The sequence below is a fragment of the Lolium perenne genome, chromosome 4, assembly GCF_019359855.2.
Source record: "Lolium perenne isolate Kyuss_39 chromosome 4, Kyuss_2.0, whole genome shotgun sequence".
NCBI lineage: Eukaryota > Viridiplantae > Streptophyta > Magnoliopsida > Poales > Poaceae > Lolium > Lolium perenne.
Window position 1 is genome coordinate 179,644,246 of NC_067247.2, and position 25,387 is coordinate 179,669,632.

Below are 25,387 nucleotides of genomic sequence, written 5' to 3' on the forward strand. Positions count from 1 at the left end.
AATTCGGGGACAGAAGTCTCTGTTCCCGCACCCTGCCGGGACGGGGAAGTGCCCCCGGAAGCCATCTCCATCAACGCCATCGCCTCCATCATGCTCCGTGAGTAGTTCCCCCATGGACTACGGGTTCTAGCTGTAGCTAGTTGGTATTCTCTCCCCCATGTACTTCAATACAATGATCTCATGAGCTGCCTTACATGATTGAGATCCATCTGATGTAATCGGTGTTGTGTTTGTTGGGATCCGATAGATGATACATTATGATTAGTCTATCTATAAAGTTTGTGAAGTTATTGTGGGTTATCATGTATCCATATATGTTCTATTTCTTCCCATGCCACAGAAGAAGCCTCCATGGTTAACTTCTAAACTGAACCGATCATCACTTGGACCTAATTTGCAACAGAAATCAAGCAATTTCATAAGAAATCAACATTTTTTCCACGGGCGCAATGCAGAGACACTACCAACTGGTACGGACCAAAATCAACTAAAATCCGACGTTACAACTTTAGCCCTAAGATTTTATGCCTACTAGAAGACACGCCATTCATCAAACAACCACTAATTTTGATCTAAATTCGAGGAGATCGAACCCTAAAAAATTTCCCCAAATCTACTCACAGATCATCGCACTCACTGTAGTCTGGCGCCTCCATCCATGGATCTCGCCGACGAGGAGGGACTTCGTCTTCCGGCGATCGCCGTTGCTCCCCGTCGCGGCTTCCGCCGTCGCCCGGGTCGTCGGCGGCAAAGTCGCCCGTCGCCTGCATGTCCTATCCCACGGGAGCCGAACCGAGCAGAGTTGTTCTGGACTGATAAGAACACTTCCTCACTTCTCTAGGGGGTTTGTGCAAAACTACAGGTGGTCAGACGTCGTCTAACGCCAGTCAACGTGCCACGTCAGCAACGTTAGCGGCCGAGCGACGGAAGTGACCAGTTTGCTCATAAGTTGGTCCAAAGTGACCAGCGCCTGCGTTATTAGATCTTGTATGACCAAAGTGCTCATCTCTGTTATCTTCTGTGACCCGCCATGCGTTTATCTCTTGCAATAATAATGTGTGATATTTAAGACATGCAATGTTTCTGTTGTACCACTATGAGGATGTGATATTTGTGAAGAAGCCCCTTCATAAGTATCATATTAATGACTTGTATACTACAACATGCAGTGGTATGCTGGGTCACCGCAGCCGGATCCTTGACGTGCAAGGCAAGATAGCTTAGCCTGCTTTAGACCTAGTCGTACCTGGTTGGATCTCTATCGTTGTAACCCTAGATCCAGGGGCCTTTATAAGCCTAATCCTAGGAGCCCTTGATGCATAACACAACTCATGGTAATCTCGCACTTATTGCTTGATAATTCCAGACAAGCAACAGTAGGGCCTCGCCACTGTCGTGAGGTTTCTGAAGATGGGTAACTCATGCATCCCTGCCCTGCGACTTCTCGCCCCATGGCTCCCTCTATCTCCCCTCCGTGAGGTACCCCTCATCGGAGTACCTTCGAATACGCAACGACACTAGGAGCGGAAGACCTGCCCATTTGCATGGCAGGTGTAGTATAGCGGGCCGGCAATTCTTGAGGCAGTTGCATCACAGTACATATGGATTTGGCACTCCTTTTTTAGCATAGTCGGTTCCCACAATAACATCAAGATGCTTCATCGATCTCTGGCATTCTCCAGGCTTGTTGAAGGCAATGCTCCAGTGGTTCACTATGAAATCAGTGGCAATGCATATGATAAGTCTTATTACCTAGCTGATGACGTCTATCCAAGCTAGGCCACACTAGTGAAGACGATCTGTGATCCTCAAACAGAGAATAAGAAGAGGTTTGCCATATCCTCAAACAGAGAATAAGAAGAGGTTTGCCAAAGAGCAAGAGGCATGCAGGAAACGTGTACAACGGGCATTTCGTGTGCTCCAAGCTCGGTTGGCTATTGTTCGTCACCCTGCTAGAACATACAACCTTCAGACCATATGTATGAGGTGATAACCTATTGTGTGATCATAACATGATCATTGAGCAAGAGCGTGGTGACAACCTCCATGACCAATGATGGCAATTTCATGCGAGTTGGCTGAGTTGCAGCCTAGGACTTAATCGTTTGAGAACTTTGAAGAGTTCCTCCATATGCACGTTGATCTCCGTGATAGCAACATCCACGGTCGTTTTTAGGCGGATCTAGTCGAGCATCAGTGTGCATTGGGGAGTCATGAAGAGTAGTCATCCCATCTTAGTTATTCTATTTAATTGTAAACTATGTTTTGTTATTTCTGTGCAACATTACATTTGAACTAAGTCGCTTATTTGGATGTAATAAAGGTACAATGCTATTTATATTTATTTGATTGCAACTATATCTTTTCCTATACATATGAGGAGAAGATTGTGTTGAAAATAAGATCTAATTAAATCAAAATGGACCAAAACGCATCAGACCTCTGGACTACCCGATCCAAACAAACAAATATAAATAAAATGAATATAAATGGTATTAAAATACATCGCACTGGTGGATATACCCTTATTACCCAAGCAAAATAACACTACACCGGTCCACCGAAAGCATTGAACTGCAGAATATACATGACCTTTGTGGGGCCGGCCTTTTACACATGGCCAAAACAAGATTGTTTTTCCAGCTCAACTAGCAACTGCATACTCTCAAAAAAAGAAAAGGCAACTGCATTTTCCTGTACTCTCAGATCAGTGTTCCATCACATCCTGGTGATCTTCTTCCTACGAAGCATCAGAAATCCTGACAATTTTTGTACTCGCTGCATCTTTCGCCCCGAGAGCCGTTTGCTGGAGACGGCCATCACATTCCGCTGATCAGTATCACTGTATCAAACCACTTACACTTAGCAAAACCGTTTTTAAACATGTCTGCTTCTTCTCACATCTCAAGATCTCACTAGGCGAGCTTCACTTCCCAGCTCCCACACACGGCTCCCCATTCCCCTGCCTCCTCTTCCTTCCTCCGGCACCGCCAAACCCTAGCCCGCCCGAGCCAGCCGGAGGAAGAGGCGGGACGGTCGCTATGGGGTGGGCGGCGCGGTTCCTGACGGCGGTCTCGTTCCTCGCCGCGGGCATCCTCTTCGCGCCGGACGCGCTCCTCGGCGGCAGCCCCGGCCGCCCTTCCGCGGGCGTTGCGGCGGCGAGGCTCGCCCACCTCCTCTGCTTCGCCACCGCCTGGGGCGCCGCGCTCTGGGTCACCTTCATCGGCGGCATCGTCATGTTCAAGTAAAAACCCGCTTGATCCCTGTCAGTTAAACTTGTTAAACCTTGTTTGCGTGCGGAACTAACCTGGGTTACCTACCTCGATTGATATTCCGCTTAGTGGATACGTAGATTTTGCACGTGTTCTACATCAGCTTCAACTTTGGTAGGTCTCCGCCATGCTCAAATTGCAACGTTATTTGTGACAAGCAACACTAAATTAGTGCTAGAGTCCCATAGCTCCTCAGCAACTTATCTGAACTGCTAGTACATTTTATGATCTCTTACCGCAAATCACAAATATGTACACTTGGCAGGACAAAAACATGCCCTGTTGGGAAGGACACCCGGCAATTTACCATCAGCAACTTATCTGAACTGCTAGTACATTTTATGATCTCTTACCGCAAATCACAAATATGTACACTTGGCAGGACAAAAACATGCCCTGTTGGGAAGGACACCCGGCAATTTACCATCTACAATCTCTCATCTAGCTACTCAACAACTATAGTTGTTTGGTATCTAGAGAGCTTGTAGGTGGTAATTATTTATCAAGCATTAGCTGCAAGCCTGTAACAACTTAGGTTATCCCTTGCTAGTACAACTTGTAATTCTGAAAGAGTCTATGCTATTCGGCTTCTACGAGAAAGTTAGGTTGTTTACTTAGGCTGTAAGATGCATTTTCAGAGCAATACAAATCGAACATTGTTCGTTAGATTGTTCAACTGCGCCTTCATTGTTGCGAGACCTGCAACCATAAGCTTACAGTTTGTTGTTCTATTGCCAAAATCTGTTACAAAGAAATTGACATTTGTTTTGGTCAAATCTTTTGGATTATGAAGGAATTTGCCAAGGCACCAGTTTGGGAATCTACAGGGGAAGATGTTCCCAGCCTACTTCATGTTGATATCAGTGTGCTCAGCCATATCGGTAGCAGCATTTGCATACCTCCACCCATGGAAGACAGCTTCAACTATTGAGCGTTACCAGTTGGGATTCCTTCTTGCGGCCCTTGGTTTTGACCTCTCCAATCTTCTTGTCTTCACCCCCATGACCATCGAGGTTAGCTCCTTGGTTCATATTCTTTAGACCTGTTTACATGATTACATTCAATTTTTGCCTTCCATTACTTCTACTTACAGATGAAAAATGTATTGTATCTGAGCTAGGTGACAGTTGTAGCGACTAGTAAATGTTCATCTATATAATCTGACATTGTTTAAGGTGATAAATATTGCTGGATCTGACATCGTGTGATGTTTTGATTTAACTATTCATTACTGCAATCACGGGCACATCTGAAATTCTTTATGTGATGTATTATATTTTCACTTGTGATTTGTGAACAAACAAAATTAACGTGGCAGTTGGTGGCTATAGTCTCCTAGATAGCACACATAACACTGTGTCATTAAACTGCTCAGTGTCCGACAGAATATCTTTTGTTTAGTTTGCGATATGCTTAGCAATTTAGCCTTGGGAAAGTGAACAAGCAATACTCATTCTAGATGTTGAAAGTTTTAATGTTTTTTGCTATTATCGTAATGATTATAGTAGCTATATAGGTACACTGAGCAATCAGGCCCACATGTAGAGTGTTTCCAACAAAATATGTTCCCACATGTAGACCTTTTGGACACCTGATACATCGTAACCCAGAGTTCGCCGTGTATAAGCAATACTCGTTCTAGATGTTGAAACTTTGCTGGAAACAGCTGTAGCATGTGGTTTACAGTTTTACCCTTGTCATGAACTCAAAAGAACCTATGCTCTATGCAACTTTACTAGCGACTCTGCTCATCTTGTGCAGATGATGATGAAGAGGCACAAGATCGAGAAGGACCTCGGCATCGGCAGCGAGGTGGGGGGTTCGAGGAATTCCGACATTGCGAAGACGAGTCCCGCACTTGCGGCGATGAACAAGAAGTTCGGGATGATCCACGGGCTGTCGTCGCTTGCAAACATCATGGCGTTCGGCAGCCTTGCCATGCACTCCTGGCATCTCGCCAGCAAGCTCAAGCTGTGACTGGCTGAAGGTTAAGTACCTCCATCAGTCCATCTTATGACCCCTCTTATCAGCGGTTGGAAGGAGAGCTTATAGTCTAGGTTGATTACAGCTAATGAAAGAGTTGTGTGCGAACTCTGAACCTGCGTGATGATGTGGCCTTGAGGTAATAAAACAGAGTGCATGGAGTGTCTCCCTGATTATCTAGGCGAATTTCACGGGAATCAGTTTATCTTTGCAGCTCATCGTCTTCGTTTGAAATAGCCCTGGAATTGCCACGAATTGCTCTAGATAGTAGAAATATCATGCTCTGATGCTATCACAATAACATTTCAGCGTGATCTAATCCTGCCGCCGCCAGTCTCTCTCCCACCTTGCCCCACTGGCCGCCGCTGCCGCTGGCCCTTGACGCGGTGGCGGTGGGCCCTGCTGCCGAAGGTGGCAGGGGTGCTCCTCCTCTCTGGTGGCGCTGGCCGAAGGTCTAGGCGGTTGGAGCGTCTTCGGCTGGCTTGTCGGCGCACGGACGCCGGAGCGGCGGCTCCGGGAACGTGGGGTGGTGGATCCAGGGCCAGCGCGCCCCGATCTAGTGGTGAGGCGGGCCGTGGTGGCGGCCCGCCGGATGCGAGGCTGCAGGGTTGGATTGCGGGGCGGCAGCCCTGCTCTGGGTGGCATGGCTGCCGCGGTGGCTGCAAGGACGACTGGACCGGGGAGCTCACGCTGCTGCGGCCGACGGCTCGAACTTGGACCTCTGTGTTTGCATTCGTCGAAGCTCCCTCTCTATGGTGGTTGGCGGCGCCCGCGGCGCTCTCCTCGGTGAGCTTGGTCGGCAATAGTGGTGTGGCTCGGCTTTTCAACCCCGCACGGTGCGGGTGGTGGCAGCGGAGCTCGCTGAGCTCCTTGGTTTGGGTGTGGTGGTGGTGATGGCTTGTGTGCGGCGGTGGCGCTGCTTCTGCACATGAGGTGTGTCTGCGGAGTGCAGGCTGGCAGCGTTACGGTCTTTGTCTCGCCATCTGGCTGCGTGAGGGTGTGGTGGCTCGGTTGCTCCGGGTGAAAGGCTGACTGCTTGTCTTGCTCATCTCCTCTCCGAGGCTCGTCTTCAAAATCGGGGAATTTTACAATTTGCCATACTTTTCTTTTTCTTTGCGCTTCTATCATTTGTCATTTTGTGTTTTACTGACATGTGGTGGTCATGTGGCAAATAATAGACACTTTGAAAAAAAGTGTGGCAAATCATAAAATATTCCTTCAGAATCGGAGCTACCGGTCTCTCCTCGAAGAGCCATCTGTTTATCATAGGCCTGCTTAAGCTTCTTGTAGCCTTTGTGGGTAGTCAGGGTGGCTAGATGTGCCCTTTGGCGGAGCGTGTGTGGTTGTGGGCGTGCTTTCACACTGATGTTGTTGGTTTTCGTCCGATTTTTTCTAAAAAACGAGCACCTTCTGCTTAATGTATGAATGAGGCCGTTTCAAGAAAAAACATTTCAGTGGATACATCACAACAAACGCAAGTACGCAACACAGCCCTGCAACAACATAAAGCAGGAACGACGTGAAGTCGTGAAGTCTGACACTGTGTATCTCTGCGTGGGCGTGGCCTGGATGTAAGAGCATCTCCACTCGTGCCCCCGTCGAGGCCCCCGGTGAGCGTTTTTTCCATCCGGACGGCGTAATTCGGCCCAGTCGCGCCCCCGGTTTCTCGTTTTCGTCCGGATTTGGCCCTTCATCCATCCGGCGATCCCACGACATCCCCGGCCCCCCGGGGAGCGCTCGGGGACTCCGGACGAAATGAAAGCGCGCGAAACGTTCCCGCGCGTCTGGTGGCCCCAACTTGTCGGCGAGAGACACCGATCGTCGTCCTCATCGCATCGTCTTCCGCGCGCTGTAAAAGCCTGCCGCCGGTCAGCATTCGCCGGATGCGTAGCTTCCACGCGGCGAGTTAATGCCGTCGCCTCGGTTTCATGCGCGCCTACCGCTATTTATCGCCGAACTACCCCGGCTGCCCCGCATTCACCTCTTCGCTCGTCTTCCCCCAAATCATCCCCGAACTCGAAGGAAGCAGCAATGGCGAACGACGGTGCGGCCAACAACGGCTTCGGCCGCCGCTCTCTCCACCAATGGGAGGGGCGACTCCTGCACGCGGCGGGCTACCCTGCGCCGCCGGACTTCCGCGCGCCGGGAGGCTGGAGGCTGAGCGCAGGCGGCGTGCCGATCCCGCCGCCGCCAACGGGTGGCGGCGCACTCGAAACGGCGATCGAGGAGGTGCTCGCCACTCTCAGTGACGAGCAGCGCGCGGATCCGCGCTTCTTCCCCGACAACCACGAAGCGTGGATCGCGTTCTTCCGGCGAAGGTATGAACGCGAACTCGCCGCTTACGACGGCCCTCCTCCTCCTCCGGCAAGGAACAACGCCGCCGGCCGCCGCCGATGGTGGAGCGCGCCCAACCGCACCCTCGAGAATGTGCTCGCGCACATCGAGGACGGAACTCCCTCGCTTCGGGGATGCCGCCGCCGGTGGCGGCTACCGTGTCGCGCCGGCACGGTAGTTCCTGGATACCGAGGAGGATGGCGCCGTCCTCCTCGTCGTCGGGATCGAGATCGGCGTCTAGGTCCGGCGGGTCGACGCCGGCCACCGTCAAGAAGGAGTGGCCATCTCCGGCCACCGTGAAGAAGGAGCCGGCGTCTCCACCGCCGACCAGAGGGCGCAGCAGCGGCGCGCTCGTCATCCGCGACCAGCCCTCCTCGCCGCAACGCGGGCGGAAGAGGAAGAATCAGGCCGCCGCGGCCGCCGCCAACTAGCTCGCCGAGGAGGAGGCGAGGCGTGCGGAGGACGCCGCGGTGGCGAGGCGATCGCCGTGTCGCCGAAGGACCCGGTGCCCGCCGACAACACCCTCCCCATCGACGCCGCGCCGGAGTGGTCCAGCGCGACCGGGAGCGCCAGAGGAGGAGCAGCACGGCGGATGTTGGATCCGGCCGCCGCGCGACAACTCGCCGCCCGCGCCGCCGCACCGTTGCCGTCGTCCGCGCGGAACGCCGCGCCCAGGGAGGTGATCAAGCTCGAGGAGAGCAAGCGACGACGACATCTACCGGCCGTCGCCTCCACGCGCCGGCGACGATGGCCAGGGCACGAGCCGCTGGTACGAGGCGCCGCCGCCCCAGGACGACGCCGGCTCCAGCGACGACGACGACGGCGGCGACTACACGACCTTCTACCGCCATTTCGGCATGTAGGAGTTTTAGTATTAGTTTGCCCATCGCCGAATTCAAATATATGTACGAATTTGGCCTATTTATGTACGAACTCGCCTCTATATGTTAAATATCATTAAATTTCGCTTATGTTTGAACGAATTCGCCTATTTTGTCTGAATTCGTCGTATTGCGTTGCATCCATCCTGGGCTCGCGGCTGGGAAAATGGGCCTCCCCACGCCAAATCTTCCTCCAATCCGGACGAAAATTTCGCCGGATTTTGGCCCGTGGGGAGCCCAAACGAGTGGGGATGCTCTAAGCTGGTGCGACGACGCACAGGCCCAATATGAAAGTAGGCCGACGGGCCTGATTCACCTTCTCTCCCACAAAGGCGAATTCACCCCGCAAAGGCGGATGCATTCTCAAATCCAACAACCGATTCCAACCAAACTCTCTCTCGCGCGCTCTGATGCCGTCCACCGCCGCCGCCGGCGAGGCCTCCCAGTCATTCTCCTCCGCCGTAACCACCCCCGACGGCTGGCACCCCCGCACGTCCGAGCGCCGCCTGCTCCACCTCCTGCACCACTCCTCCCGCGCCCGGCGCCGCCCGCTCCAGCTCCTCGCCTTCGCCGTCCGCCACTGCCTGCACTCCTCCCCGCCCTCCCCGCACCACCACTTCCTCACCGCGCTCCTCCTCCTCTCCTCCCCGCCGCCTCCCGCGATCCCTCTCCTAAGCCTCCTCCCTCCCGACCCGCCACCTCCCCTCCCACTCCTCAACGCCGCCCTCAAGTCCCTCTCCGCCTCTTCCCCGCCGCTCGCGTTCCGCCTCCTCTCCTCCCTCCGCCGCCTTCACGCCCCCGATCGCCTCTCCTTCCTCCCTCTGCTCGGCTCCACCTCCTCCTTGCCGCTCCTCTCGTCCCTCCACGCGCTCCTCCTCCGCCTCGGCTTCCTCTCCCACCACGCCATCTCCCTCGCGCTCCTCAAACCATACCCTCTACCCCACACACGAACCCTGTTCGACGAAATGCCCCAGCAAAGCAAGTGCGCCGTCGCCTACAACACGCTCATCACTGCCTATCTGAAAGCCAAGGATCTCTTCACCGCGCGCCACCTGTTCGACGAAATGCAGCGGTTCAAGCGCTCCAGGAGAAGCGTGGTGTCCTGGAACGCTATGATCGCGGGGTGCGCGTGGTGCGGGAGCGACGACGTGGCAGTGCGGTATTTCGAAGACATGGTGCGGGAGGGCCAGGTGGCGCCAGATGATGGGACCCTTGCTGCGGCGCTGCCTGCTTGCGGGAGGACGGGGAACGCCGGTGCCGGGAGGTGGGCACATGAGTACGCATCTACAACGGGTATTTTAGATAGGTCAGTGCATGTTACAAATGCGGTGGTTGATATGCATTGCAAGTGTGGTGACCTTAGCAGCGCCAAAGAGGTGTTCCAAGGGATGCGACAGCGGAGCGTGGTGAGCTGGAACACGATGATCTCTGGGTTTTCGTTGAATGGGCAAGGGATTAAGGGAATCGAGCTGTTCCAGGAGATGATGAGCTCTGGAGAGGCTCCCAACGCAGTGACTTTCCTGGGGGTGCTTAGTTGCTGTGCCCATGCTGGGGCCGTAGATGTTGGGCAGGGGATCTTCCAGAGTATGCAGTCAGACCATGGGATTGAGGCGGAAATCGAACACTATGGGTGTATGGTAGATTTACTTGGAAGGTCCGGTCTTCTCGAGAAGGCGCATGCACTGATTCAAGAGATGCCAATGAGGTCTAAAGCTGCAATATGGGGATCGCTTCTAAGCGCATGCCGTTCCCATGCTGGGCTTGGCATTGCCGAGGTAGCTCTCAAAGAGCTTATTAGTCTGGAACCTTGGAATTCAGGGAATTATGTGCTGCTGGCCAATCTTTATGCACAAACAGGACGGTGGGATGAGGCAGGGGATGTGAGAAAACTGATGAGGAGGATGAGTGCTCACAAGGAGCCAGGGCAGAGTCTAATAGAAGAACCAAGTTCAAGTTGACAAAATATGTGCTCGTATTATGAGTTAACTCTGAATATACACCTACAACCGAGCGGGTAAACAACAGAGAAGACCTATAGGGGAAGGCTCTGTGCATTGGCCAATCTTATCAATATCATGGGATGTGGTATTTACAGGTAATCACTTAAGCTATATTTTTATGTTTCCAGCTTCTTCAACATTTATTTAGGATGGTGAACTGAATAGGTGGTAGATTTGTTCAGTGCTATTTTCCTATATAGTTATACCCAGTGTGGAATACATTGTTATGGTTAGTTCAAGACCAATATAGGCATTAGACAGTAGGCACCTCAATTCTCTTATTTCAACGGTGGGAGCAACCCCTGTGGTATTTATTAAGAGAGTGGCCTAGCACACCACCTCATATGCTAGCCAATAAGCCCCCAAGTCTTTCTCGTAGGCACCTCAATTCATATGATATGCAATCAATTGGCTTATTCGAAATTGGAAATCTCACAACATTACACAACTAGCTGACAAGAACAAAGAAATGTGAATAATGCCTTCTATCCTGGAGTGAGTATACGTGTAGTTTGCCACAATCAATGGTGATATTGATGATTTAGCAGTAGCACATCTATGTTTAATTTAATTTCTGAATGTTATGTAGCTGCGATCTAGTCCTTATTTCCTTAAGATGAAATCACACTTTAATGGGCATATTCTGATTACTTTTACCAATGTTGAATGAAGCCGCGTATCACAAAGAAAGTTGAATGAAGCATGCGTATATTAGTTTTTTGTTTTGGTTTTGAGTGTTATTACTTTTCAAAGTGTTGAACTAGCCCATCTTCTCAAATGTAAACAGAAATAGTATGAAGTGACCGTTTAACCATGAGATAGAGTGTCAAAGGATCTATCTGGAAGACTTTATTTCATTTCCATTTGCTAGTAATCACCCTGGAAGTTATCGTGAAATTTGAATTGTCTGATGAAGAGTTATTTGCCAATTTTCTTCTGGAGAGTTTGGTATAAGAGTCTGCAGTTCTGTAATTGCCCTCTCCATGCTGCAATGTAGCTTAATAAGAATTAAGAAATAAGTATGTGACCTCATTGCTCCAAATATTTGTTCGTGATATGTATTGGTTGGTTGCGTGATTTTCGAACATCAAACGTCACAAGATATATTGGAAAAGTGGACTAACTTGAGTGCTGGAAATTTTATGATAGCTATAGTTGTTCGTTCAATATGTATTGCATTTGTCCAATTCAGTTTGCGTATTATATACTTTCAGCAAAGCTTACTTATTCCCGAATATGGCCAACTCCCGAATAAACCATATTCTTCAACATATCAGTGATATACATCTGCTAAAATTGTTTCTCAGAATATGTCCCTCTATTGAGCTAATCCAACTATTGACAAGTTACTCTCCCATTTTTTCTTTTTACTAAAATTCTATGCCGAATTGCTGATACTCTAAATGCCTGGAGTAGAAGCAGTTCCCTGTCAACCTTGACGTGTATTATGCTTCCTGATATCAGTCTTTTCCTTCTTTATGATTCGCCGCATTTGCTTAAAACAATGGTGTCTTTTCCAATGTTTTAAACAAATTAACATATATCAGATTCTTCATGTAACGAAGCACACGGAACAATGGGAAATCTTAAAATAGTGTTCTTAGTATCAGAAGAAGGGGAAATGTTAAAACATTGTTCTTCTTAGTATCAGTACTGAAGGGCGGGCCTGGTGCAGCGGTAGAGCCTCACCGCCTGTGACCGAGAGGTCCCAGGTTCGAGTCGCGGTCTCCTCACATTGCACTTCGTGAGGGTAAGGCTTGCCACTAACACCTTCCCCAGACCCCGCACAGTGCGGGAGCTCTCAGCACTGGGTACGTCCTTTTTTTTTTCTTAGTATCAGTACTCTCTTTTTTCCCCATTGTATTTTGCAAGAGTTTGTCTGATTCTGGAATCACAGTCACATGATCCTGCTCCTTGATAGTTTTATATTTGTATGCGGGCCCCCCTATATAGCACCAGAAACATATTGCTTACAATCTGTAGCATTTCAGCTGTTCTCTCTCAACTGATGGTTAAGTACCTAATTAAGTTTAAAACTAGACCCTTATTTTATCTTTCTAAAGCATAGTTGATGGATTTAAAAAACCAGACTTATGAAAGTTCCAGTGCAGGAACTCTCACTGCTGAGACTACAGTTTATGGTGTGTATGCATACATCAGTTTGGTCGCTCTTTCAGCATTTTACTTGCGGGCACAAAATTTGACGCTGTTAACACGTACAGAATGGCAAACGCAAAGAAACAAACTTTCGCACAGAGACCTATACACATTTCGGGCCCAGCACCAACCTTGGCACTTTCCTTTTGTGGGCTCCTCTAACAGGGACAACTCGAAATGATAATTTTAAGTTCCCAACAAAGGGTAAAAAAAATCAAGAGATGCTGCCTAGAACCATAGGAAATTTCCGGTATTGGGCCTTGTGTTTTTGTCCCTGACTTCTCTTTTCCCTGCTCCTTGAAATTTGTCTCCCCACTGATCTTATAAACCGCAAAAAGGACATGGAAGAACCATAAGGGGGAGGAGCATGTGTTGATCTTCTCCTTTACTTCCAAAAGCCCTTTTTACACCCAGCCGTCCGTTTTTATGTATCGTGCTGTCAAATCTGAACCACGTATGATTGAATTGGGTATTTTTATGCGTGGCATCGATGTTGCTGACATGTGGATCTATGTCTCTAGAACCGTAAGTTGAAATCATATTAAAGTGTGTTCCCTTAAGGTCAAAGACGTTGTACTAAAATCTATGGGATTAAAATATATCACACAAATATCCTCCAGGATGCTGCCGAGAGAGTTAACAACATTGATCACACAAATATATATTTTTGGGTATTCCTTTTCGTTTTTTTTAATTTGATTACTGAAATATCCCATAGCTTTCTAGATTACAGTACAAAAAATCTTTTGAAGGGTGAAAAAAGTATAATGTCAAGCTACGGATTTATCTAAAATCTACTTGTATAAATACTTGGGAGTATCGTATGACAGATGTAAACGCATCTGTGTACTTGACATTGGGTGCTCATCTCCTTGGCCAACATGTCTGTGCACTATACAGTTGCAGCTGCATAGGTTTATTGGCACTTGGCAGTGTCCCAGATACTTTTTTTTTACTGTAACTACGGCGGGCATAAGCCAGCCTGAACATATATTCAGCCAAGTCTCAAGTACAGAGTCAAATTACAAGTTTGAAGGAGAAAGGAGAAAACAGAAATAACACCGCTAAGCCTAGCAACTAAGCATCCAACAACAATGGAACAGACCAAGAAGAGCAGGAAGGGGTGTTGAAGGATAAGCCGAAAGGATCTTGAAGTCGAGGCAGCGCAAAGAAACGAAACTCGCTTGCCCAGCAATTACTCTACACCTTGAAAGAACTAGGAGCATCGCAGCCATTGTCGAAAGGCATCCCACTACCGAGGTCGTGACGCGACGCCGAGAGCCGCAAACACCACAGAAGGGCAGAGTTCCACCAAGACAGTCGCTGCACATCCTCATGGCCTCGAACTAGGAAGGTCGCAACAGTCGTCGAAGGGCATCCCACTGCCAAGGTTACATCGCGACACCGAAAGCCGCCGACATCACCGAAGGGCAAAGTTCCACCGAGACGAACTCCGCACTTCCTCTTGCCTCCGCCATCACCGAATGAGCAAGCCTGGGCACAACACGAGGCAACGAGAACCTCATACGCCATCGAAGGACGACAATCACCGAGACTGACCTCCAAGCATCCGGATACTATCCCTCCCTAGTTGCCAACTGCATATACTCTCTTTGCTTGCACAATCACATCCACATGCATGCAACCCACCTTTGGATTCTCTCTAATCTGCTCTCGTTTTGATGCGTTTCAGGTCCCCACAAATGCTTAGGAGGAGGCACTGGTGACTGGCGGCATTTCTTTCTGTGTGACATTGTTTTATCAGCGCTTCACCAACTTGCTAGTACTTGTTTACTCCCAGTGACTGTATGCTCCCCCGTGTTGCCACGGAGTGGAGAGGACCACATACAAAGCCTCCCCTCTCCACGTCTGGGGATCGACATCGGCTGTTGCACGGTGCAGGTCGGCGGCGACATCGGAGGCCGGCGGGGGCGAGACAGCTGTTGACCTGCCTCTGCTCGGTGCCCCTGGACTGTTCCAGGGAGCAGGTAACCTCTATCGGCGATATGGCTGCACTCACAGAGGATCCACTGGAGGAGATATGTACTCCTAAACCGGTGCCACATCAAATTCTTAATCTGCCACAGGTATCATTAGATCGATTGAATATGAACAATCATTCAGTACTAGTAGTGTAACATATAACCTTTAGCTTTGAAAAGAAGATTTGGAGATTAAAGTGCTGTTATGGCATCACAATTAGCAGTAAAGCACTACTAGTATACCTACCAGCATATATAATGTATTCCCAGGTCCTTTCATTGCCTTGGCGATCTTATTTGATCACATTGTAGCTTTACCGTGAAAAGATTATCCATTAAGAGTGTGAAAAGACTTGTTGTGTTTGCTATTTTAGTGTGGCTTTAATCATAGGCATTTTGCTGGTTTGTACGAAGCAGGGCGGCAGCTGCGTGTTGATCTGCGGCAAATAAAGAACATGGAGAAAAGTTGTTGAGCGGGTACCTGGGACCGAATTAGCCCAACAAAGGAGGTATCTGGAGATGCCCCCATCATTGTAAGCCAAAGCATGGAAATGGAGCTGCTTTTTTCCAGTGAAAGTTGGAAAGTCCACGCGGTTAGTGACAGTCACTGCTCTGTCTTGGTTGAATTTGCTAATAGCAAAATGTTAACAAGAATGAATACATGCATATAGTAGTACATTGTATTTCTGTTGGCCACCTTGGATTGCATGCTGTCGACAGGTACTCTTACTGTTAAACTGTGAGTTTCAAAATGTGTATAAAAGATAGTTTATACACATTCTTGATAAAATGGTCAGATGTTATCTTCATCCAACTTCATTTCCAAGACAAATGTGTATTTGACAGAGTATAAAAGAAACAGCACTCCGCCAGTATCAGGACTTCCTTTAACCTGGTTAATAAGCTGCTCTTCGGTTTTAGGAGCCTCCAATAATCATTGAACACTATAAAATGGAAAATTGTTTTACTCCCTTCCCTCCCTCTGCTCGGCTCCACCCCCTCCTTCACGCTCATCTCGTCCCTCCACGCGCTCCTCCTCCGCCTCGGCTTCCTCTCCCACCACGCCATCTCCCTCGCGCTCCTCAAGCCCTATCCTCTACCGCACACACAAACCCTGTTCGACGAAATGCCTCAGCAGAACAAGTGTGCCGTCGCCTACAACACGCTCATCTCTGCCTATCTGAAAGCCAAGGATCTCTTCGCCGCACGCCACCTGTTCGACGAAATGCAGCAGTTCAAGCGCTCCAGGAGAAGCGTGGTTTCCTGGAACGCTATGATCGCGGGGTGCGCGGGGTGTGGGAGGGACGACATGGCAGTGCGGTATTTCGAAGACATGGTGCGGGAGGGCGAGGTGGTGCCAGATGATGGGACACTTGCCGCGGCGCTGCCTGCTTGCGGGAGGACGGGGAACGCTGGTGCCGGGAGGTGGGCACACGAGTACGCATGTAAAACAGGTATTTTAGATAGGTCCGTGCACATTGCAAATGCGGAGGTTGATATGCATTGCAAGTGTGGTGACCTTAGCAGCGCCACAGAGGTGTTCCAAGGGATGCGACAGCGGAGCGCGGTGAGCTGGAACACGATGATCTCAGGGTTTTCGTTGAATGGACAAGGGATTAAGGGGAATCGAGCTGTTCCAGGAGATGTTGAGGTCCGGAGAGGCTCCCAATGCTGTGACTTTCCTGGGGGTGCTTAGTTGCTGTGCCCATGCTGGGGCGGTGGATATTGGGCAGGGGATCTTCCAGAGTATGCAGTCAGAGCATGGGATTGAGGCGGAAATCGAACACTATGGGTGTATGGTAGATTTACTTGGAAGGTCCGGTCTTCTCGACAAGGCGCATGCACTGATTCAAGAGATGCCAATGGGGCCTAATGCTGCAATATGGGGATCGCTTCTAAGCGCCTGCCGTTCCCATGCTGGGCTTGGCATTGCCGAGGTAGCTCTCAAAGAGCTTATTCGTCTGGAACCTTGGAATTCAGGGAATTATGTGCTGCTGGCCAATCTTTATGCAGAAACAGGACGATGGGAGGAGGCAGGGGATGTGAGGAAACTGATGAGGAGGATGAGTGCGCAGAAGGCGCCATGGCAGAGTCTAATAGAAGAACCAAGTTCAAGTTGACATATGCGTGCTCGTATTATGAGTTAACTCTGAATATACACCAACAACCGAGAGGGGAAACCACAGAGAAGACCTATATGGGAAGGCTCTATGCATTGACCAATCTTATCAATATCATGGGATTTGGTATTTACAGGTAATCACTTAAGCTATATTTTTGTGTTTCCAGCTTCTTCAACATTTATTTTGGATGGTGAACTGAATAGGTGGTAGCTTTGTTCAGTGCTCTTTTCCTATAGAGTTATACCCAATGTGGAATACATTCTTGTGGTTAGTTCAAGACCAATATAGGCACTAGACAGTAGGCACCTCAATTCTCTTACTTCAACGGTGGGAGGAACCGCTGTGGTATTTTATTAAGAGAGTGGTGAAACTTGGGCTGCCTAGCACACCACCTCATATGCCCCCAAGTCTTTCTCCTAGGCATCTCAATTCATACGATATGCAATCAATTGGCTTATTCGAAATTGTAAATCTCACAACATTACACAACTAGCTGACAAGAACAAAGAAATGTGAGTAATGCCTTCTATCCTGGAGTGAGTATACATGTAGGTTGCCACTATCAATGGTGATATTGATAGTTAGCAGTAGCACATCTATTTTTAATTTAATTTCTGAACATTATGTAGCTGCGATCTAGTCCTTATTTCCTTAAGATGAAATCACACTTCAATGGAGCCGCATATCACAAAGAAAATTGAATGAAGCATGCGTATATTAGTTGAATGAATCCACGTATCACAAAGAAACTTGAATGAAGTGTTATTAGTTTTTTGTTTTGGTTTTGAGTGTTAGTACTTTTCAAAGTGTTGAACTAGCTTATCTTCTGAAATGTAAACAGAAATAGTATGAAGTGACCATTTAACCATGAGATTGAGTGGCAAAGGATCTATCTGGAAGACTTTATTTCATTTCCATTTGCTAGTGATCACCCTGGAAGTTATCGTGAAATTTGAATTGTCCGATAAAGAGTTATTTGCCAATTTTCTTCTGGAGAGTTTGGTATAAGAGTCTGCAGTTCTGTAATTGCCTCTCCATGCTGCAATGTAGCTTGATAAGAATTAAGAAATAAGTATGTGCATGATTTAGTAGACCCATTGCTCCAAATATTTGTTCGTGATATGTATTGGTTGGTTGCGTGTATTTCAAACATCAGCCTCACAAGATATATTGGAAAAGTGGACTAACTTGAGTGCTGGAAATTTTATGATAGCTATAGTTGTTTGTTCAATATGTATTGCATTTGTCCAATTCAGTTTGCATTATATACTTTCGGCAAAGCTTACTTACTCCCGAATATGGCCAACTCCCGAATAAACCATATTCTTCAACATATCAGTGATATACATCTGTTAAAATTGTTTCTCAGAATATGTCCCTCTATTGAGCTAATCCAACTATTGACAAGTTACTCTCCCTTTTTTCTTCTTACTAAAATTCTATGCCGAATTGCTGATACTCTAAATGCCTGGACTAAAAGGCAGTTTCCTTTCAACCTTGACGTGTATTATGCTTCCCGATTTCAGTCTTTTCCTTCTTTATAATTTGCTGCATTTTCTTAAAACAATGGCGTCTTTTCCAATGTTTTAAACAAATTAACATATATCAGATTCTTCATGTAACGAAGCACCCGGAACAATGGGAAATCTTAAAACAGTGTTCTTATTATCAGAAGAAGGGGAAATGTTAAAACATTGTTTTTCTTAGTATCAGTACTCTCTTTTTTCCCCATTGTTTTTTTGCAAGAGTTTGTCTGATTCTGGAATCACACTCACATGATCCTGCTCCTTGATAGGTTTATATTTGTAAGCAGGCCCCCTATATATCACCAGAAAATATTGCTTACAATCTGTAGCATTTCAGCTATCCTCTCTCAACTGATGGTTAAGTACCTGAGTTAAAACTAGACCCTTATTTTATCTTTTTAAAGCATAGTTGATGGATTTGAAAAAACAGACTTATGAAAGTTCCAGTGCACCGACAAAAGCTTTTGTAAACCAGACTTATTTTGTCAGTTTTGTAAACTTGCTAAACTCCTTAATTAACAGACTGGGTCAAAGCTTTTGCCCCCATTCCGGAAAAAAAATCCAGTGCAGGAACTCTCAGTGCTGAGACTACAGTTTATGGTTTTTATGCATACATCAGTTTGGTCACTCTTTCAGCATTTTACTTGCGGGCACAAAAGGCTCCTGGAAGTTACTAAAGATAGGCTCTGCATCATTGTAGCATTCAGAAGGAAATCTGACGCTGTTAACACGTACAGAATGGCAAACACAAAGAAACAAACTTTCACACAGAGACGTATACACATTTCAGACCCAGCACCAACCTTGGCACTTTCCTTTTGTGGCCTCCTCTAACAGGGACAACTCGAAATGATAATTTTATGTTCCCAACAAAGGGTAAACAAAATCAAGAGATGCTGCCTAGAACCATAGGACATTTTCGGTATTGGGCCTTGTGATTTTGTCCCTGCCTTCTCTTTTCCCTGCTCCTTGAAATTTGTCTCCCCATTGTTGATCTTAAAACCGCAAAAAGGATATGGAAGAACCATAAGGGGGAGGAGGATGTGTTGATCTTCTCCTTTACTTCCAAAAGCTCTTTTTACACCCAGCCGTCCGTTTTTTATGTATCGTGCTGTCAAACCTGAACCATGTATGATTGAATTGGGTATTCGATGTTGCTGACATGCGGATCTATGCCTCTAGAACCCTAAGATGAAATCATATTAAAGTGTGTTGATTAGAGTGCTGCAGGAGAGCGGGTTCATACATATTGTTCCATCCCAGTAGGATCTCTTTGCTAAGCAGCCAAACAAACAGATAGGATTATCACACCGATCATGAAAGCTCAGCTGCATTTGCATCATCAACGGGTGCAAATTAGGTATGAATCAAGAAACGTTAAGACATGGAAGGAGCTCTACCTCAATGGGAGGCGCTACACGTGGTCTAATGAGAGGGAGCAGGCCACCCTTGAGAGGCTCGACCGCGTCTTCTCTACGGTGGATTGGGAGATGATCTTCCCGGCCTCCCTCCTCTCCGCCCTCAGCTCGTCGACGTCGGACCATTGTCCGCTGCTCCTCAACCTGGTGGCCCCCCTCCCAACCGGGAGGCGGTTTCGCTTCGAGGCTTTCTGGCCCAAGGCGGAAGGCTTTGCCGATACTGTGAGCGACGCGTGGTCTTCTACCCCGGCGGAGGCAAACCCCTTCAAGCGGCTGGCTGCCAAGCTTGCTGCGACGGCGAAGGCGCTGACCAGCTGGAACGATCGTTTCATCGGCAATGTCAAGCGGCAGATCCTCGTGGCGAATGAGCTCATCTTGCGGCTCGACGTGGCTATGGAGAGCCGAGCCTTGTCGCAAGGTGAGCGCGGGATGAGGAAGCTCCTTAAGCGCAAGCTGCTAGGTCTGGCCTCTCTCGAGCGGACGATTGCGCGCCAGCGCTCCCGTATCACGTGGTTGAGCGAGGGCGATGCCTGCACAAAGTTCTTCCACCTTCACGCCAACCATAGGCGCCGGAAGAACTTCATTGCCCACCTCAAGGTGGATGGGGCGCTGGTGGCCGAGCAAGAGGAGAAGGGGAGGGCAGTTGATGCTTTTTTCCAGCAGCTCCTGGGATCCTGTCCAGACCGACCCTATTCGGTGGACTTGGATTTCCTTGGCATGCCGGCGCATGACCTCCTCGATCTCGAGAGCCCCTTCTCGGTGGAGGAGGTGTGGAATGTGGTCAAGGCACAGGAGCTGGACAAGGCGCCAGGGCCAGACGGGTTCACTGGCAGATTCTATGTCGCCTGTTGGGAGATCATCAAGGACGATGTTATGGACGCCTTCCATGCCATGTGGAGTGGGGACTGCCGTGGCCTCCATGTGGCCAATCAGGCCCTCATCTCTCTCCTCCCCAAGCATGCTGACGCCGTGGAGGTAAAGGATTTCCGGCCCATCAGTCTGATCCACAGTGTGGCCAAGCTCATCGCCAAGGTGCTCTCCTCACGCCTCGCTCCGCATATGGGGCAGCTCATTGGGCCCTATCAGAGCGCTTTCATCCGTGGTCGCTGCCTCCATGACAACTTCCAGCTCGTGCAGTCTACGGCTAGGAGGTTGAATGCCCTCAAGGCCCCGGCAATCATGTTGAAGCTTGACATCACCAAAGCTTTCGACACCGTGGATTGGGCCTTCCTCCTGGAGGTTATGGCCAAGTTGGGCTTTGGTCCCAAGTGGATCTCTATGGTGGTGGGGCTGCTCAGCACGGCCTCGACCCGCGTCCTGGTGAATGGTGTTGCGGGGGACCTTATATACAACAGGCGTGGGCTGCGGCAGGGGGATCCGCTCTCCCCCTTGCTCTTCGACTCGGTCATGGAGGTTCTGTATCTCATGATCAAGAAGGCTGCGGCGGAGGGTCTACTCTCTGACTTGGCCCCTCGTGGTCTCCGGCAGCGCACCTCCATGTACGCCGACGACGTGGTCATCTTCCTCAAACCTACCTCCCTTGACCTCGACTCCTGCGCGGCGGTGCTGGAGGACTTCGGGAAGGCTTCGGGCCTTCTCACCAACCGGGCTAAGAGCTCGGTTCACCCCATCCGATGTAGCCCTGAACAGGTGGAGCTGGCGCGCGCCGCTCTTGGCTGTGCCGTCGCGGACTGGCCCTGTCAGTACCTTGGCCTGCCCCTTGGTCTGCGCAAGCCCTCGGCAGCTCAGCTCCAGCCGGTCGTGGAGAGCGCAGCCAAGCGGCTGCCGCAGTGGGGTGCCCGCCTGTTGAACCGCGGAGGTAGGACCATCCTCGTCCAGACCACGCTCAGCGCCATACCGGTCCATGCCATGATGTCCCTGGACATCCCTCCTAAGACCCTACAAGCTCTCGGTAAAGTGTGCCGTGGTTTCATGTGGAAGGGGCGGGCCGACGTCAGTGGTGGCCACTGTTTGGTGGCGTGGGATAGGGTGACCGCCCCCAAGAGGTGCGGCGGCCTAGGCATCCCTAATCTTCGCCTTCTTAACGTGGCTCTGCGGTGTCGGTGGGCTTGGCTCCAGCGAACCGATCCGACGAAGGCGTGGGCCGAGTTCGATCTCAAGGTCCCTCCTTTGGCACGGGCCCTGGCTGACTCGGCTATGGTGGTCTCCTTGGGCAATGGTGAGGATGCCTTGTTCTGGAAGGACCGCTGGATTGGTGGTGCGCGGGTGGCGGACCTTGCGCCTAACCTGGCGGCCTTGGTCAGCAAGCGGCACGCCAACTCCCGCTCCGTCAAGGAGGGGCTCGGTGGGGAGTGGATGCGAGATTGCGGTCCCAACTTGGGAGCTGCGGCGGTCCCAGAGTTCTTCCTCCTGTGGAATACCATCTCCGACATCCTCCTCTCACCTGACCAGTTGGATGCCTTTCGCTGGCGGTGGACGGCAGACGGTGCCTACTCTGCCAAGTCGGCCTACGACGCCTTTTTCGCCGGGACCACTATGGCGCCGGTGGCCTCCCAGATTTGGCGTTCGCGGGCACCTTACAGCTGCAAGTTCTTCGCCTGGCTGGCCTCCAGGAACAGGTGTTGGACGGCAGATAGACTGCAGCGGCGTGGCCTCCCACACCCCGCTGCTTGCCCCCTGTGCGATCAGGAACCGGAGTCCATCCAGCACCTTCTGCTTGGGTGTGTGGTCTCGCGTGGGGTCTGGGCCTGGGCCTTAGCTCGGTGGGGGAAGTTGGAGTGGCTTCCCTCCGTGGACACCGACCTTCTTCAGTGGTGGTCCTCCTTGACATGCCCCTCAGGGTCGAGGCGGGACCTTTGGACGGCGGTGATCCTTGTCTTCTGGTGCATTTGGAGGCACCGGAATGACGTGGTGTTCAACGGCGCAGTACCGGAGGCTCGAGCGATTAGGGGTAGGATCAAGGAGGAATCCCTCAGTTGGCGCTTAGCTAGGTTGTTCCGCTCCGAGTCTTTCGGTTTTCCCGATCCTTTTCCTTTTTCGTGGATAGACGGAGATTAGACTTTGGCAGGGGAGCTGTCACCCCTGTTGACAGCACGAACTCTGTGGTGTGAGCCTTCTGGCTGCTCTTCTATGTGATCAATACACCTTCCAGGGTGTATTCTCGAAAAAAAAAAAGAAAGAGGATGAAATATGTACTCTCTATTGATCTAGGGGCACACTTTAGATTACCTGTTACGAAGGATACTGAATGCAGAAGTGGAGTGTTACAGAACGATGAAAACTGATGGAGGCAGGATACAGAGGAATGGTTGGAAGTCAAAGAGCAGTCCCTACTGAAGCAACGCGTTCTTGCATCTCATCAACAGTTTGGGGGCACCTTGCGCAAAATATGTAGTGTAACACTGTCTACAAAGTCACCCTGTTCTGATGTGGCCACTAGCCTGCAAGCTGCAAGGCTGCTTAGTATTACTATAATTTACCTAGAGATTTAAGATTGAATCGCTAGAACCCCAACTTTCTTTATAGCGCTTGTACATATGCTCGTTAAAAAAAGACAGTTCAGAGAATGGGTACAGCTAGAATGGTTGAGCTTTATAGCGGAGAAGAAGAACAAAACCACTGAATAAAAAGTATGGGAGGTAGAGAGAGTACCTGACAGGGTGAACTGATAAGCCACAGATCATAGTACCGCTGCAGGATTATATCGAGTCTGGTAAGCCAATCACGAAAGAGATAAGAGCATCTCCAGCGGCCGCGTCCCCCAAATGCAGCCCCCAAACAAAAATTTAAATAGTTAACATCGTCGCGATCGAAGTAACCGATCGAAATATTGGACGCGCGATCATGTTACAGACTGGTGCCGTGCAATCTAAACATAAACTAGAAGAAGGGGTTCAGTGAGGCTGACGGCGCATCCTGATTCGACGTAGGCCCTTCGATCACGATGACCTTGTCGGTGTGCCTGCTCCATCGCCGACGTCGAGGCAATCGCCGATGCAGATGCTGTTGACGCAAGTGTACGACGCGCCTGCTGGTGCCGGCTCTTGCTCCGGGTGTGGGGTTGCTGCCGCTGCCTCAGCCGCCGCCATTTTGGCTTCGATGTCGTCGAAGATCATGCCTTTGTAGAAGTTATGCGCCGCCCGCGTCCGGGGAGACATTCTAGCTGTCGACGCGGTCAGCAGGGACATATCCTCCTTGAGTTTCTTGAGCTCCATCTTCTCCTCTTGCATCTTGAGCAGCGCCGCCCACCTTTCGTCGGCCTTTTTGTCGTGGGAGAGCAGGGTCGAGGAGACCTCGGCGAGACACTGTGTGATCGACGCGTGCGTATTCTCGGTCGCCGCTGCGTCGGCCAAGGCGGCCTTGGAAGCCTTGTTGCCGATAGGGGCGCCCTACCGATGTTGCGAGCGGCGCATCCAGATCAATGATATTTTTCCCCTTCGACAACGAGTGACGGGTCGACCGCCATTTCTCGTTCATTTTGAGCTTGCTATAGCAATGCATCAGCGCGGAAGACTTATTCCCTTCTGAGTGCTTCTGATACATCGCCATGGCGTGGTCGAACTAATCAAAGGAAGCACAATCAGATCGAGATTAAACTAGGCGCAAAAACTTTTCGTAGAAAGAGGCGTACCACATCGCTGACGTTTGTGACCCTCTCGCCTCTGGTCTCGACCTTGTTATGGAACCCATGGAACATGTTCACCGACGCCTGGATGATGGCCAATCGCGTCGATATTGTCTTTTGGCTCCTCTTCATTGTCATCTTGCGGTAATCCTTGTTGACAAGTTTGCGCTTATCGAACTCCGTCTTGATCCTCGCCCAATACTTCCCGTACTTTTGGTTGGCGCCGATGATGGAGTCATGGCTCACCGTCGACCACGACTCGCAGAGACATTCATCCTCCAGAACCTTCCACTTGGGGCCTCGTGTGCCCGAGGCTGCCTTCTTCTTCCTCACGCCGGCGGCGTCAACCTCCACGAGGTCGTCTGCATCCTCCGCGGCATCCGCGACGTCCTCCACCCCCTCGTCCCTCCCCCCTCCTCATCCTCCTCACCACCAGCACCCTGGAATTCGAGTGGACCCCTGCGCCCAGTAAACGGTGTGCCGTCCGCACCGAGGCCTGGCTGGCGCTGGATCGCTTGGTCGTACGCCCTGGGAGTAGAACACGATGTTGGGGTTGAAGCCGCCATGCGGCAGCGCATCCTCGTACCGCGGCGACAAGTTCGGTGTGACGCAACCTGGAGCGGCATAAGGGCCGTCGTTGAAGAAGCCGGATGTCGACGGGGACACCACTCCCAGAATGTACGCTGGCCCCGACGTACTACATGGGCTCGCGTTGGTAGCAGCGATACACGCGGCCAGCGCCTTCTGGTGCGCACGCGCCACCTCTGACTTCTTCTCCTGCTGCACCACCCGCTGTCCCCTCCGCTCCGCCGTCGACATCTTGCACCGCAGACAATCTTGCTCCCACCTGTCGTCGATCCAGCCTTCCAGTTTCTTCCTCGCAGTCGGCGCCTTCCACGTCTTCGGGAACGGCGCCTTCGGCCCTTTCATCTCATTGCCGGGCGGCTTGGTGGCCGCTTTCTTGCCATTTTTTTGGGGCCTGTCGGCGGCGCCATGGATGGGAGAGGGTAGCAGCGGCGGGAGGGAGAGAGTAGCGACGGCGGGAGGGATAAATTAATCGGCATGAGAGGCGGTGAAATCTTTTGGGAGGGAGAAATGCGCGGCGGGAGAGGCGCGATGTGGCGAG

The 25,387-nt window shown here is 50.3% G+C and overlaps 2 protein-coding genes and 1 pseudogene across 4 annotated transcripts; all 3 read left to right on the forward strand.

Annotated features, from left to right (window-relative positions):
• The first annotated feature begins 2,893 nt into the window (after positions 1 to 2,893).
• LOC127294558 (uncharacterized) lies at positions 2,894 to 5,431 on the forward strand. Its single transcript, XM_051324401.2, has 3 exons — positions 2,894 to 3,244; positions 4,066 to 4,285; positions 5,034 to 5,431. The coding sequence occupies exons 1-3, from the start codon at positions 3,042 to 3,044 to the stop codon at positions 5,247 to 5,249; spliced, it is 639 nt and encodes a 212-aa protein (XP_051180361.1). The 5' UTR covers positions 2,894 to 3,041; the 3' UTR covers positions 5,250 to 5,431.
• A 3,418-nt stretch (positions 5,432 to 8,849) lies between these two features.
• LOC127294556 (pentatricopeptide repeat-containing protein At1g09190-like) lies at positions 8,850 to 15,361 on the forward strand. Of its 3 annotated transcripts, none has more exons than XM_071818940.1 (3): positions 8,850 to 10,565; positions 14,321 to 14,714; positions 15,024 to 15,361. In XM_071818940.1, exon 1 carries the CDS (start codon positions 8,881 to 8,883, stop codon positions 10,426 to 10,428), a length of 1,548 nt encoding a protein of 515 aa, XP_071675041.1. In that variant the 5' UTR covers positions 8,850 to 8,880; the 3' UTR covers positions 10,429 to 10,565; positions 14,321 to 14,714; positions 15,024 to 15,361. The 3 variants fall into 3 exon arrangements, with proteins under 3 accessions (XP_071675041.1, XP_051180358.1, XP_051180359.1); XM_051324398.2 differs by having other exon boundaries at positions 15,027 to 15,361; XM_051324399.2 differs by having other exon boundaries at positions 14,321 to 14,615; positions 15,027 to 15,361.
• Positions 15,362 to 15,546: 185 nt separating this feature from the next.
• Positions 15,547 to 17,926, forward strand: LOC139839214 (pentatricopeptide repeat-containing protein At5g56310-like; annotated as a pseudogene).
• The last annotated feature ends 7,461 nt before the right edge of the window (positions 17,927 to 25,387 follow it).